We start from the raw sequence: 13930 nt of genomic DNA on the forward strand, positions 1-13930 counted from the left end.
CTCCTCCCTCTCACCCCATCCCATGCTACCCATGGCAATTCATACTTTTCCTGTTCCTGAAGCCCTTTCAGATGCATAAAGTGTCACTAAAAATACCATATATGATATAACTGGTGCAGAAACTGAAAACAATCTTCCCTCAAATAAAACACCTGCTACCATTAGGCAATACAGGTTTCCAAAGAGATTCAGACCAATTCCAAAGAAAAAGAAAATTCTCCCCCCTCCTTTTTTCTCCCCCTTAGCTAGAAGGGTAATAGCTGCAACACAGAGCAGTAACACTTCATTTTTTCTGCCTGTGTTTGTAATCAGAGCTCTTACAGACCCAGACACCCTACAAAACTGATTAAAATTGTGGAAAAAATTGCCATGTTTTACATAGTTTTTACATATCTTTGTTCTAAATGCTAAAGATCTGCGAGACATTCTTCTCATCAAGAACAAACACACAGACAACAGCACAGCAGCCTTCAGTGATACAACAAAGGACAATTTAAGACAAATGACTTGGAGCAAATGCTATCACTGAATAATCCCACAGCAGCTGTCATAATTAGTTACCTCCAATCTCATCAGAATCAGGGAAGTTAGAGTTAAAATCGAGCTCTCTTCCTGTAACATTGTGTAACTCCAAAACAGCAGCATTATCCACGCTATTTTAGAATTAACATTTCTCCGTAAGATAATGTGGAACCGCTCGATTCTTCCACGCCAGAACACCCGGTGCAAGGCGAGAGATGACAAAAGAAACTCGGTCAAGTTTGAGTCTCTCAGCACCTTATTTCCTGTCTAAAGAGCCCTTTTGTTCTGCTTCCCTGCATAAATGTTAATATCCTGCCATCATTAGAGAGCGAAACGACGAAGGAAAACCCCACGCACATGAACTCCACTGCCCCGGAGGGCGGAACGACGGCACACGACGCGATTAGAACGGCAAAATTCCTACCAACACGATCTCCACAATTTTCTGTTCGCTTCACCCCAGATTAACTTCACTTGGAGCTGCACTTCGGCGCAACCTACCGTGGGCACGGGGCCCGCCCTCCCGCTCCTATTGGTCGAAGCGGCGGAGGCCCGCCCCGCCGGCAGGGCCGCGCCCGCTGATTGGCGGAACGGCCTGTCCGTCACGTAAAGAACTTTTCCTTGCTAGCAGGTTAGGCTGGGCGGGCTCGGGCACCCCGGGCGCGCGCTCTTAAAGGGACCGTGCCCCGCTGCCGCCGTGACAAACCCGAGCCGCGGGCGCAGCCCGGGACTGATGCCCGGCACGGACCCCGGTCCCCGTGGGGCACCCACCCCTCCTGGCACCTCGCTCCACCACGGGGGTCGGGGGTGGAAGAGAGGATAGCTCCCGAGAGGGCTGGGAACGCTGCTCCCGCGGCAATTACACAACTGCCGCTTGCTCCACTTATGGGATAAAATTAGCTGTGGGTTTGGAGCCCATCCGCGCTTTAAGGGTGACTGGAGTTACCCTGGGAGGCCGAACACACTGTATAAATTAGTAACCCCGGCTAAAAATACATCGGCTCGCCGGTTCCAAAGACTTCCACCCATTTAAAGCATGAGTCAGCAGGAGCTCCGCAGGAAGTGACTGTCTCCATCCCACAAGGTACCACGGCTTCTGCCAGAAACTTTTTGTGCTTATTCAGGCTTCACTTGACTGAACAAATTTGCAAGATCCTGGTCACGTTATGACAGCAGCGTTTCTCACGGCACAGCTTCCCCTCAGCACTACACAAAAACCTGTGTTTTAGACTGAAAGTGGTTCTTTTTCCTTCGTGCAAACACAGATGTGGTTCCCTATGCAACTATCCAGTGAAAAGACGAGTAAAAACCAAACCAGGCTTAACAAATATTTCACAAGTGCAGATAGAACACCTGGTTCAAGACGAACCTTGCCCCATCCTAACAAGCAACACAGGGAAGAGCCAGAACACAGTCAGTGTTCCCTCCTGTACCCACAAATATCATCATCGTTACACAAGACTTATCTGGGTAGCAAGGCTGCCTTACATAAAATATTTTCACGTGTTTAGTGTAAAATAACTAAAAACATTAAGCTAGAGGAAGATAAAGCACTTGTCAGCACAAGCAGATTGGGGTTGTTTTTGTCGTGTGTGAAAGCAGAGAGGAAAAACTTGTTTCTGGTTCTTGCCACCTTTCCCAGTGCTGGAACTGCCTGCCTTCCCTTACTTCACCCACTACCAATACCACAAACCAGGGAAGTTTCAACTTCCCTAATACAGATTAATGAAGTCCAAGGCAGTCCAGCACACTGCTTTACTGCAAATACTACGCAACATCAGGAAAATATTTACAGCTAAGTGCTCCCTTGAGCTGTGATAACACCAAAAAGAGCATAAAAAACACCCTCAGGAAGGATATTTACTTCTGCTAAAACAATGAAATTGCACATTTTGTGTTAGCTATTTTAAAGCAACCTATCATGCCACAAATCCAAGTACAACTGAAAAGCAGCAATTGGTTATAAGTTGATATGTATGAAACACTACAAGAATAGAATTAACAATATTTACAGAACTTCCCCCACAACACCTAAAATATAAACTGAAACAACCAGACCTCAATCCTTGCATCTGAATTCAGTGCCCCATGAAAGCCAGCACTGCTGGAAGCTGATCTGAGGTCCCCTGAGCATAACTCACACTTGCATGACACTTTTTTTGACCAACCCTTATCTAAGCAATCAAAACCAAGAAAACAGTACACACAAACAAAACAGACCAACAAAGTATCTCAGGAACCAATCTTGGAAAGCTTCAATTCAGAGCACATTCACTTTAGGCCCATAGAAACAGCAGCACAAGTCACAGACTATATCAACCAAACTGTTGAGTGCTAGAAGACATGACAACCCTATAGTCAAGATTGTTGTTGGGATACTTTAAAAAGAAGAGGGGAAAAAACCCAAACCTAACATAGTACTCCAAAGTCTCCAGCTCTGTTTGCTACCACAGCAGTCTCACCACCTTGTAATGGCAATGAAAAATAATTTTTATCAACAAACATCCCACACTTCAGCTCGTGCTTCTGTCACACAGGCAACTAGCAGCTCTTATCACCACAGGGGAGATGTTCCATCCCTTTTCCTCCCCACCTCTTCCCCCCTCAGGCCCTGCAGTCTGGCCAACTCCTGAAACCAGCTCTGGTGCTAATCAGCCCCTTCCACCTGCCTTGAGTCTCTGAGCTGGCAGAAGTTTGGCCAGCCTCTGATGAGCAAGACTATGGCTTACCCAGAGCAGAAGGGGGATGGCAAAGCAAACTCAGCACTGGCCTCCCAGATTTTCTTACCCCATCTCATTTAAAACCAAAACACACCCATACCTCACTGTCCTAATAAGAAAGCCCCAAGAGTAATTTGCTATCCTCATAAAAGTGAAGATCCCCACAACATCTGTGAAGTGGGGTATCCAAACTAGATTCATGGTTGACCCTAAGGTCACTGGACTAGAAATCATAGGTAAACATATCTGTATCTAAATGTTGGGAATCCACGCATTTAAAAATTGCCATTCAAGCCATTACCCCATGCTGAAGGAAATGTAGTGAAACTGGATTGTAGTGAAACCTCAGTTTCTGCAAGAAGCCATCTATTTTCCCTCTAAACACACATACATTCTGGGAAAACAGCACAGGCACATTTTAAGGTTCAGGCTCAAGTTAAGCCTTTGCTCCTATTACAATATCTGTATCAATAACAGAAAAAAAGGAAAACAGCAGATTGCAGCTGCGAGAACACAAAGCAGGGAAGCTTTCACAGCAGTGTTAAAAAAAATCAGCTTGCTGCCACCCAACTTTGCACTTGGGCAGTAAGAGAGCACCTGACTCTCATTTGACTATGGTAATCATGGAACAGCTAAAAGGCCATTTGTTCTCTAATCTTACACACACAGAAGACAGCAAGTTTGGGAGACTTGACAGCTCAAGAGATCAGGAACAGAGCCTTCCATCTGTAAGTCACCAGTTCAAACAGAGACAAGAATAGTAGTGATCAAAAGCCACATGTGATGGCTGTTCAGGGATTAGATGAAGAGATGGTTACTCAATCCAGGCCCCAGCAGATCAGTGTGAACCACAAAAGCTTTTCTTCACTATTTTGCACCTGGTTTTCAGTCCTGAATCCATGACATCTCCTGGATTCTGTACGCGTTAATAAGTAGCAAAGAAACTGATCTGCTGCATACACACACTGAACTGGCACTGGAGAAAAGGACTTTACCCTCTGGTTGTCAATGATGTCTGCACTACACCATGCTGAATTTTTTCATTTTTATTATTATAGTTCAGACTTTTAGCTTTTCTTATTACTAGAGATAGTTTTCAAAGTAATATTTAACTTCTCATTCCTTTCACACCCTCAGATGCTGTAACCCTATTTATAAACAATAGTTGCCAAACTTGCTGTGTATTTCTTAAAATATATAAATTTTAAAAGTACATTAGTATAGGAATTTCAGAACTTTGGCATTTGAGAAATTACTCTGAGACAATATTATAAAGTTTTTATCAAACCTAAAAAAACCCATTATTTCATGAGTGCCATGTCAGCATAAAGGCAGTGGGGAAAAAATCCCTATGTGAAGAAACAAACATTCCTTTTCATTTTATGCATTCTTCAATACATCAGTCTCTGCAAAGTCTACTAGCAGTAGCTCCTTTTCCAGGCTGACTTTAGTTTTGAAAGTCTGCAAAAGTACCTGGAATTTCCAAGCTGGATAAGCAAGATGAAAACAAGTTCAGAGTGTATGTTGACTGAAGGTCCCCAGAGCTTGGGTTCATTGTCCTGCTTCAAACACCACTACCAAAAACAATCTTCTACAGAAGGCCAACAATACACAGTTCATAGCTCTTAGTAGCACATTACTTCCCGAGAATGAAATTGCTGATGAAAAGCCAAGATCCTAGAAACCTAGCAGGAAACTTATCCTTAGCTGTAACTAAGGAGGCCCTCACGTACAAAGAATTCAACTTGCTATTCCAGGAGTTTGAAGAGAACAACATACCAGACTGATGAGATTTCAGTAATCTTGAACTTCTGAGATCCCTCTTGCTGCTTTCAATCCCAGATGTACTACTGCACTGCAATAATCAGATCTGGAAACAACAAAGAGGTGCATGTGGTAAATACGGAGAGGTCTGCTGAGCTGTCTGGCCAGCAGCACAGACACACCAGACAGACACATCCCACTGGATAGCTTTAGCAGCTATCTCAAACCACTCAAAGCTTAGCTAACTTGAGACACTATTAAAGTTCCAGCATGTTACATCCCAACTCTTTCTATAAAGGCAAAAAGCCCTTAACAGAATCATTTGTCCCTGCCCTGTGGCCTCCTGGCCTATGAAGCTGGACATTCCTCACAGGTTTCAACTTCTCAGCAGCTGCCATATGGGTTTGCTTTGGGGTGGTTGTTGGGGGTTTTGGGGGGTGTGTGATTTGGTTGGGTGTTTTGTCCTTTTTTTTTTAAATCAGAACATGGAATTGTATCTTGTAGAGCTGCACAACCAAGGTCTCTGGTGACAGAGGACAACATCACTTGCTTCAGCCGAAGTCCTTGAAAAAGGATCTAGACATTTTAAAAGACACTTCCTTGACATCAAGTATCTCTTGGGTGGAGCAAAAAATAAGTATACTACAGTTTCCATTGAATTCAGCATAGTCCAAGTGCATTTATACATAAACTATAATAATCTTTGTAGGTCAAATGATGTATCTTGAATGCAAGTCGCAGCCCATTCAGTATTAAACAAAACAAAGTGCATAGCAATTAACTGCCAAGGAAATTGAGCCAGAAGTTTGTATACTTCCAATTTTCTCAGAAATCAGACCGATTAATACAGCTGTTACAAAATGACACACTTTCACAGAAACAGGGATTACCTTTATCTGTAACCATAGCAACTTTTCAGTAGTTTGTGTTAATGTTACTCACCCTCTGATAACTTGCCACTATCTCTTTCAAGCTATTTGTGTGTAAGGTTTTGAATGTGCTATTTGAGACCATGAAGTAACAAGAAGTTGAAATGTAAACTTACATTCTTCAATCACACTCCTCTAAGTATACTGTCATATACAATGTTGTTAATTTTTGCCATAAATTCATGATTAGTCAAGAAGCTCAATAGTAACAGATTAAAATAAATTTAACATGCGTCACAGGTTTTTAAAACAAACATTTTAAGAGGTATTCTATGAAATATATACAGGAGACAATTTTCCCACTAGTGAAGAATATCTTCTTCTCTATCTGCAAAGTAATAAACCCAAGGAACTATGCCACTGACATGTCAGAGACTTTGCTATTCAGTACCAGAAGGAACAAAAATCCTCCCATTATACATTTATTTTGGCCTGAACAAATACAAGACATCAGAAAAGAGCTTGTCACCTTGTTCGATGTTAGGTGATAGTAAAGAACAGGTGTAGGTACCTCAGCACTACAAAAACAAATCAGATAAAATTCAAAGAGTAAAGCTGTAAAAGTTAGAGGACAGACAAGAAAGGGACAAAGGAATGAATTGACATATTTACTTCCTCAATTGTTGACTTACCATCATCCACAGCTCAGAAGAGGATTAGCACTCTGTGCAAAAAAAATTATTTAAGACGACACAAGACAAACAAAAACATTTACTTGTAAGTAGGAGGAAAGAGAGAATAATTTCTTTCTTTTTTTTCACTGAAGTTCACAGGGCAGCTTACCAAGCTGTGCCCTTCTCTTTTCAGTGAAGAGTTTGGCACAGTTACGATGTGAGCACAGAACCTTAGAAGAGTGAAAGAAACTCGGCACGCTCTTTGCTCCCTGTAACTCTTATGCAATGACACCTATTATAGGACAAGCCCGGACAAACACTCGGGAATGGACTTCAGAACACAACGGTGTACTTGAAGTCAACCCATGCAGGGGGTGAAGTAACCACCAGGGTTTTGCTGAATGCCTCCACATTACACCAGCACATATGGTGGAAGCTTCTGTGTTTTGCTGTTGCTGCTGTTGTTATTAGCAGTAAGGTAACTGCCCTTTCTATTTTCTAAGGTTACCCAATCCTAACATCCTGTGGAAACAAGAGTGGATGTTCACACCCTTTATCTATCACTCCAGGCTTTTGGCAAAGCCTAGGAGGCAAATTGGGTTAAATCTCACAGGCTTCCTGGGCGAACACCAAAACAACAACAATAACTTCCCATAAAGCGAAACGCCGAAGTACGACAGACTTTACAAGCCTTAACCCTTGGTTTAACTACAAGAGTGGTACAACACAAAGCGCACGTTGGTTCCCGAGCACCCCTGTCCCCACACCAGCCAAGCCCGCTGCACTGAGCTCACCCGAGGGGCGGCGGGGCCCGCTCCGGGCTGGGGGAACCGTCGGGCGGGCAGGGCAGCGCCGCCGGCTCCAGCGCGGTGCCGAAACCCCGCGGTCCGTGCGGAGGGCGCGGGGCCGGGCCCGGCCGGCGCAGCGCTGGCGGAGGGCCGGCTCTGCCTCTCCCTTCCACCCAAGGACACGAGTACAAACACCTCTGCCCCGGGATGGCTCCTGCGCACGCAGCCGCCCGCCGGGGGTGGGGAGAGGAGGACGGAACCACCAAAAAAGGCAGAGAAAGAGCCGCGGGCCCCGCGCCCGCCGTCGCCCCGCAGCCCCCCGCCCGCGGCGTGCGGGGGTCGGGGGTACGAAGGGGGAACCCTCCCCACAGCCCCTCCGCCGCTCCCGGGGCCAGTGGGCGGGCGGCCGCCGTCCCCCCGCCCCGTCGCGGTGCGGGGCCGCGGCCACAGCCCCGGCCCGGCCGCCCCGGCCCCGCCGCGCTCCCTCACCTGCGCCGGGCCCGCCGCGCCCGCCGGCCCCGCTCGCTCCTCACCAAACTTTTTTTTCCCCTTTCTCCGTGTTTCGTTGCCCTCGGAGTGACGCGGGCGGGCGCTGATTGGCGGAGCCCAGGCAGGGAGGCCGCGGGGAGCGGGAGGCGGCGCTACGGCCCGCGAGTAATTATTACACGGCGACGGCGGCGCCGTGAACCAGCGAATGTTGTTTAAAGGGACAGCGGCCCGCCCCACGTCCCCCCCCCGCCCGCAGGGGTGACCTGAGGCGAACGCGGCGGCGGCGGCCGGGCGAGCGGGCAGCGGTTATTGGGGCGGCGGCGGCCGCCCTCCTGCCCCACAAATAAATTCATTTTGCTGTAAAATACCCATGGAGGCGCCTGCTGCCGCTCCCTCTGCCCTTCAGGTCCGTGAAGGGGAAGGTCTGTCGTGGCGGGGCTTCCTGCGGGGCTCAGGGGCTGTGTGGGGTCGGTCCCTCACAGGCCCCTCGCCTTCTGTGCCCTGTGGGAAGGCAGCGGTGGCCTTGGCGTCTCTTCTTAACTATGTCACCTGCTTGTGTTTTCTTCTCTCCTTGTGGGGCTTTGAGACAATCCACTACAGCTTCTTTACATGCCCACCATTTCCATCTCACACTCGATATATATGGATATATTTACTTTTTTTTTTTTTTTTTTAATACAGTCTCCCCAGTTGTCCCAGCCCATACCATGCAGGGAGGTTTTAAAGGTGAGATTTAACAATGATGAGTGACTTGATGGCTTGAAGCAGATATGGAGTACAGGATTCCAGGAACATGAAACAAATAAAAGGAGAATTCTGTCTGTGGATAGGGAAAAGGAATGGGCCAAGGCTCGAGTAGCTGGCAGGAGGTGAGTGGAGAGTTTTGGAGGAGGGAAGGAAGAGTGTGCAGTCATGCAGCCAGAGAAGCTGAGGTTGGGTAAAACATGTTCCCATTTCATACAATCACAGAATATACTGAGCTGGAATGGTCCCATCAGGATCATTGATGTCCTAGAGGTACTGTGAAGAGATTTAAAATTTGGGGTCTTGTTTTGAGCAGAGGAAAGCATTGCAAGGGGACACATAAAGATTTCAGCAAAGATAAAATCCAAGTAAAGGCTTCTCATTGCTAGGAGCTTGCTATCACCCATGTTGAGAGCTGAGTCGGTAGATCCATAAACCTGGAAAAAGCACTAAAAGGGAAGAAAACACCTTATTTGTTTGTTTGTTTTGAATATCAGAGCTTGGATCAACACTAGAAAATGCTGGTGCAACCAGCATGGAAGTGCTAACATAGCTTTACAGCTATTTTGGTAGAGATTATTCAGTCTTGGCTGCCTTTGCTGATGCAATCGGTTTTCCAAATGCCAGGTTGCATGAGCATAAGATGACCTGCATTGCATGTGGATATCACAGCATTCACCACAACATTATTTGGAGCACTTTCAAGGTCTTGGCAGTAATCATAAGGAGCTGCAGGGAGTGATGATTGCATTCCTCCCAGCCTCTCCATGATCATCTCTTTTTAAAATTATTTTTTTTAACTTGAATTAATTCCCTCTGGTTGTTCTCGGACTGTTTTCTTTGTGTCAAGTTTCATCTCATCATTGGAAATATAAATGCAGAATAGCAGGGCACAACATCCCCAGTGTTCAGGAAAAGGCCAACTGATTGTTCTGCAGTTGTGAGTGACCAGCACAGCAGCTGGCAGAACAGCAGCGTCGATACAAGGGAAATGCAAACAGTGAACAAGACAGACACCTCCCGCCAGGAGTTACTGACCAGCAACACATGGTGCAACAAATGTTAAGTTGTGGCATCAGATGTCAAGGGGGAGCAGCAGAATGTTCAAATGTGATCTTACTCAAGTTGCGGGTGACGCTCATCAGATCTCATGTGCTGAAAAGAGAAAACTCAGTTACAATAATGCTGGAGTAAGTGGGGTTTTTGGAGCATTCAGAATCACTATGTCTGGTACAGTCAAAAGCTGCCACAGCTCAGAAGAGGCAAACAACCTCTAGGAAAATAGGGAACACAAAGTTTTATGCCATTTGCATTAAATAAAGCCAGTAGTCAAGTTGTCTCTGAGGAAGAAAATTCCCAAACGAGATGGCCAGGTTTATTCTTGGGGTAGAATAAAGGATGCATTTAAAAATTAAATGTACATGTTGTTCTACTGAGAATGAAAAGCATAATATTGAAGTAACAGTGTTCAGTTTTCTGATTTGAGCATCTAGGGACTGATAGGCTAAAAAGCCTTGCTGAAGTCAAGTAGGATAAGGATTAAAAGGGAAGTGTATAATCAGAGAAATGGCTTAGATGTTAACCACCCAGAGAAGGGCATCCTTGGCTTTGAAATCAGCTGAAGAAGTCAAAAGTGATTCTGAGCCAACAGCTGCAAACAGAAGCCTGTTTTCTGTGGACCATTGCAGAGAAGGAGTTGGAGGCTATTGGTCCACCTTAAGTTGATCAGAATAGTTTTTATTTTTAAGAGTGCACAAATGCTCAGCAGGGCACAGGACTGCCTGAAGCATGGGGAGCCTGATATTCAGTGCAATGTCCTTTAAGGAACAACTTCATTCTACTAGGCATCATTTTGTTTTGACAGAGAAATCCAAAAGAAACTCCAAACATTTAGGTAGGGGATCCCAGTCCAAGCTGAAACACCCAGGAGAGAGGTGAAAGGTTTCCCAGCTGTGCCAGTGATTTGATGATGTATGGCAAAATAGTGAGTGGTAATCAGTGAACATTCCTTCCTCTTCTGTAACGTCACAACTGGAACGGTGTTTATTCTCCTTGACCTACATTACTCAGATCTGCTTTCATATATTAATGCTCTCATCACCTTCATTCCCCAGCACAACTTATTTTCATGGTTTTAAGGACTATCTATTCATATACCTCTTTAGAAAATATGGGCACAATTTTTCTGAAAGAGGTTTCTTCTGATTTTTACTCCCGTCTCCCAAATCCATTTAATCTATCTGCTAACACAGAGGACCTTTTCCTTTGGCTCCTTTTATGTTTGCTTCTGCTATAGTGGCTTGTTATTTCTTTTGCTAAAGATTTAGAAGTCACTAGAGGAATCTTAGTAATGTATTCATTTTGAGGTAGATTTATCTTCAGAGCTGGTAAATGGGAAGTCTCTTCTTCACCTCAGTGGGCTTTGGATCTGGTATTAAGTGCTACCATCATTTCAGTTCTAATCTTGTTATTTGGGGCCCAATGTGCAGCTTCTGACTCTGCTGAGATTTTCACCATAGGTTTATTGAGAGCAGAATCAACTCCTGCTTCCTGAGAGACAGACTATAAAAATACAAAAGAAATAAGCACAAGGTTCTCTTGAACAAGTGTATCTTAAATTTTCTTTTATTTGATTCTGAGTCTCACTGGATTTTTTTTATCCACGGGTACTTTGACCCCTGTTCTAAGCCTTATCCTAACAGGATGAGCTGGAGTTTCAGCTACCCAGGCCTGCTGGAAATTGGGCCCAGCAGTTATTTGGCAGTGGCCTCGATGAGCAGCAATGCCAGCTTTCCATTGCAATGCCCACATTCAGAGATTTGCGGAATTAGAGTCCAAATTCTGCTTGTATTTGCAAGCCCAGAATGCCACCGACTTCAAGGGGGTTGTAGGATTTTAGCCAAGAGCAGAAATTTGCCCAGGATTTTTTCAGACTCCCTCATGCTTCTGTTTATATGATATTACCATCAAGCTGTATTAGCATGCTCCATGATGCATTTTACTTTTAAATTACATAAAGGATATTTACTGTGCTGATGCTACATAGTTTGCAAGAAAGATGCACATGTGGAAATGAAAAAACATCAATTACCATCAGGATTTCCAGCTTTCGGCATTCATTTTCCAAAACAACCCAGGGACTATTTCTCATTAAAAAAAAAGAGCAGAAATGAAAATCCAATTTCTTGGCATTTATGTATGGCATTCTGGAGCCTTACTCATCAAGTCTGTTGTGAAAATGGTTGGAATAAAAACCCTTATATTGTTCAAAACTTTAATACTCTGCTTTTGGTTTTTGTATAGTGGTTTCCCAATCAGAGACATGAGTCCATCCCTAAAAATAACGAAATGTTTTTCTGCCTCTCAGAAGATGGGAGAAAAAATAATCTGGTGAAAACTGAGTGAACATCAGGGATAATAGGTAAAAACACTGGTAACGGTTGAGAATTAATGGATGAAACCTGTGAGAACAGGCAAGTGAGATGGCAGGCGCCAGACTATGCCCAGCGCTGCCAGTGGAGCCAGGTCAGTGCTGCCCTGCCCACAGGGAGGGCACCGCTTCAGGGCCAGCAGCTCCTGGGTGCCCTTGGAGCCGCTGAAGCCGAGAGCAAACCGGCTGCTCGGTGACTTTTCCTGGGCAGGGGCAGCGCAGGGAGGAGGGATTCCCCAGGGCAGCGCTGCTTTGGTTCGAGTCGGAGCCACCGGGCAGCTCAGCATCTTTCAAAATGAGGCAGATTGTGTTGCCACGTGGTTACAAATCTGGGAGCTTCCTTCTAGATGGCCTTGTTTAGAAATCTGGGCTGGGGCCTTTTAAAGCCCTAATGACTCCCCACTTAAGCTTTTAATATCCATGTTAAGTAGTTCATTGGGCATTCAGGAGAACAGTGTGCCATTGTGGGCTGATGAGTAACTTTAGGCAGAGAAGTTTTTTGTACCTCTGTGCTTTTTCTTCTCCCGCATCTGCTTTGTCTGTGTAGCTACTAAAGTCTTTCAGGGCAGGAGTGGCTCACGCTGTGCGTGTCTAGTCATCAACACAGCAACTCCAGTCTCCCTGGGAACCTCTCTGTGCTCCCCAGTCCTGCCCATAACACAACCCTCCAAACACGTCTGTGCTTTGTATATGCTACACGGTTTGAGTATTAATTGCTATTAATTACTATTTAAAATCTGGACTCCTAAATTCTGTAACATTAAAGTAGCCATACATGGATAAACCCTTCCACAAATGGGTCACTGCGCAGAAAGCCTGGAGGCTATCAACTGCTCTGGTGACCAGCTGCTAAATTGTGAGGACACAGGGACCAGAGATGCTCTAACAGGATGGCTTCGACCACTGAAAAGTCTCCATGTACTCAGGAAAGCTTGCCCTACCTGTTTCTGCTCTAGTCCTTGAAATTTAAGGGGAGCAAAGATCAGGGCAGAACTGCTTGGTGATCCTTTAATAGCAGCACTCATTCAGAGACCTCTAAATCCAGCAGAATTTAATGCATCCCTGAAGGTACTCTGAGCCAATTTGTGCTTTTGCAACTTTTTGTTGTCTCCACTGCATGAGTGGAGCTCATACTGTGTCACTGGATTCTTGGATTTAGAGGGTTGTTCTGCATGAATAAACTCAGTGCCTGGACACATCCTGGTGTCCAGAAAGTAAACAATACGCCTGAAGCACCTGTCAAGGGTCTAGGTACAAATGTCCCAAATGACAAAAATGTCTGTTCAGCCGTCTTCCCACCTGCTTAGGAATGCCAGGAGCACCAGACTACTCTGGGTTTGGCACTCTTGTTTGTTCTGTTCCTGTCCATCTGACCTTGCTAGCTCAGATAGGCTATTTGTCAATGCCAGAGGAATCTGCTGCAACAACAGAGGGAGTATCTGGTGTCAGTATTCTCCAGCTCCTTGAGGGAACTACCTCATTAGGGAAGCTAAAACATCACTATGATTGCTTAGAAGCAAACCATTTGTTCTGCAAAACTCTCCAAGCAGTTACTCACTTCTTGTAAAATTATAATGCCTGAAGTATTTTTCTAAAGCTGTCTTGGATACTCGAATGGCTGGAAATTTGCAGATGATAAAAAGTTGTACAGCGAAGCAGATCTGATCAGTGTTTCCTTAAATTAGACAAATATTCTTCTCTGTCAAAATGTCATTAGATTTTGATAGATTAAAAAAAAAATGTTCTACTGGAGAAAGTTATAAAACAGGACATTTCCATAGCTTCACAGATCCTCAAAATGCATATGAGATTTTGTAGGCTTTCTTTAGGAAATTTGAAGCTGAGACTTTTAATACACCTACAGCACATATTTTTGTCCCACAATATCCAAGTATGGTGTCATAATCAGCTTTGATCTCTCTCATTAACT

At 44.9% G+C, this 13930-nt stretch overlaps 1 protein-coding gene across 9 annotated transcripts in view; it reads right to left on the reverse strand.

Annotated features, from left to right (window-relative positions):
- ZFAND6 (zinc finger AN1-type containing 6) overlaps positions 1-7931 on the reverse strand; it is a 36339-nt gene extending 28408 nt beyond the window's left edge. Inside the window, exons 1-3 of one of the 9 annotated variants that reach the window (XM_053954533.1) lie at positions 7827-7841; positions 6568-6599; positions 5022-5112 (exon numbers count right to left, since the gene is read on the reverse strand). Coding sequence is in view for 2 of the 9 variants with exons in the window: in XM_053954528.1 (XP_053810503.1) it covers positions 880-881 (2 nt within the window). In the remaining 7 variants the exon portion in view is untranslated. Of the gene's footprint in view, positions 1-561; positions 848-879; positions 1014-5021; positions 5113-6404; positions 6547-6567; positions 6600-7343; positions 7440-7826 lie in introns of those variants that run through there. The other 8 variants (XM_053954529.1, XM_053954531.1, XM_053954530.1 and 5 more) reach the window with 8 other exon arrangements.
- Between the last annotated feature and the right edge of the window lie 5999 nt (positions 7932-13930).

Source organism: Vidua chalybeata, chromosome 13, assembly GCF_026979565.1.
Source record: "Vidua chalybeata isolate OUT-0048 chromosome 13, bVidCha1 merged haplotype, whole genome shotgun sequence".
Lineage (NCBI taxonomy): Eukaryota > Metazoa > Chordata > Aves > Passeriformes > Viduidae > Vidua > Vidua chalybeata.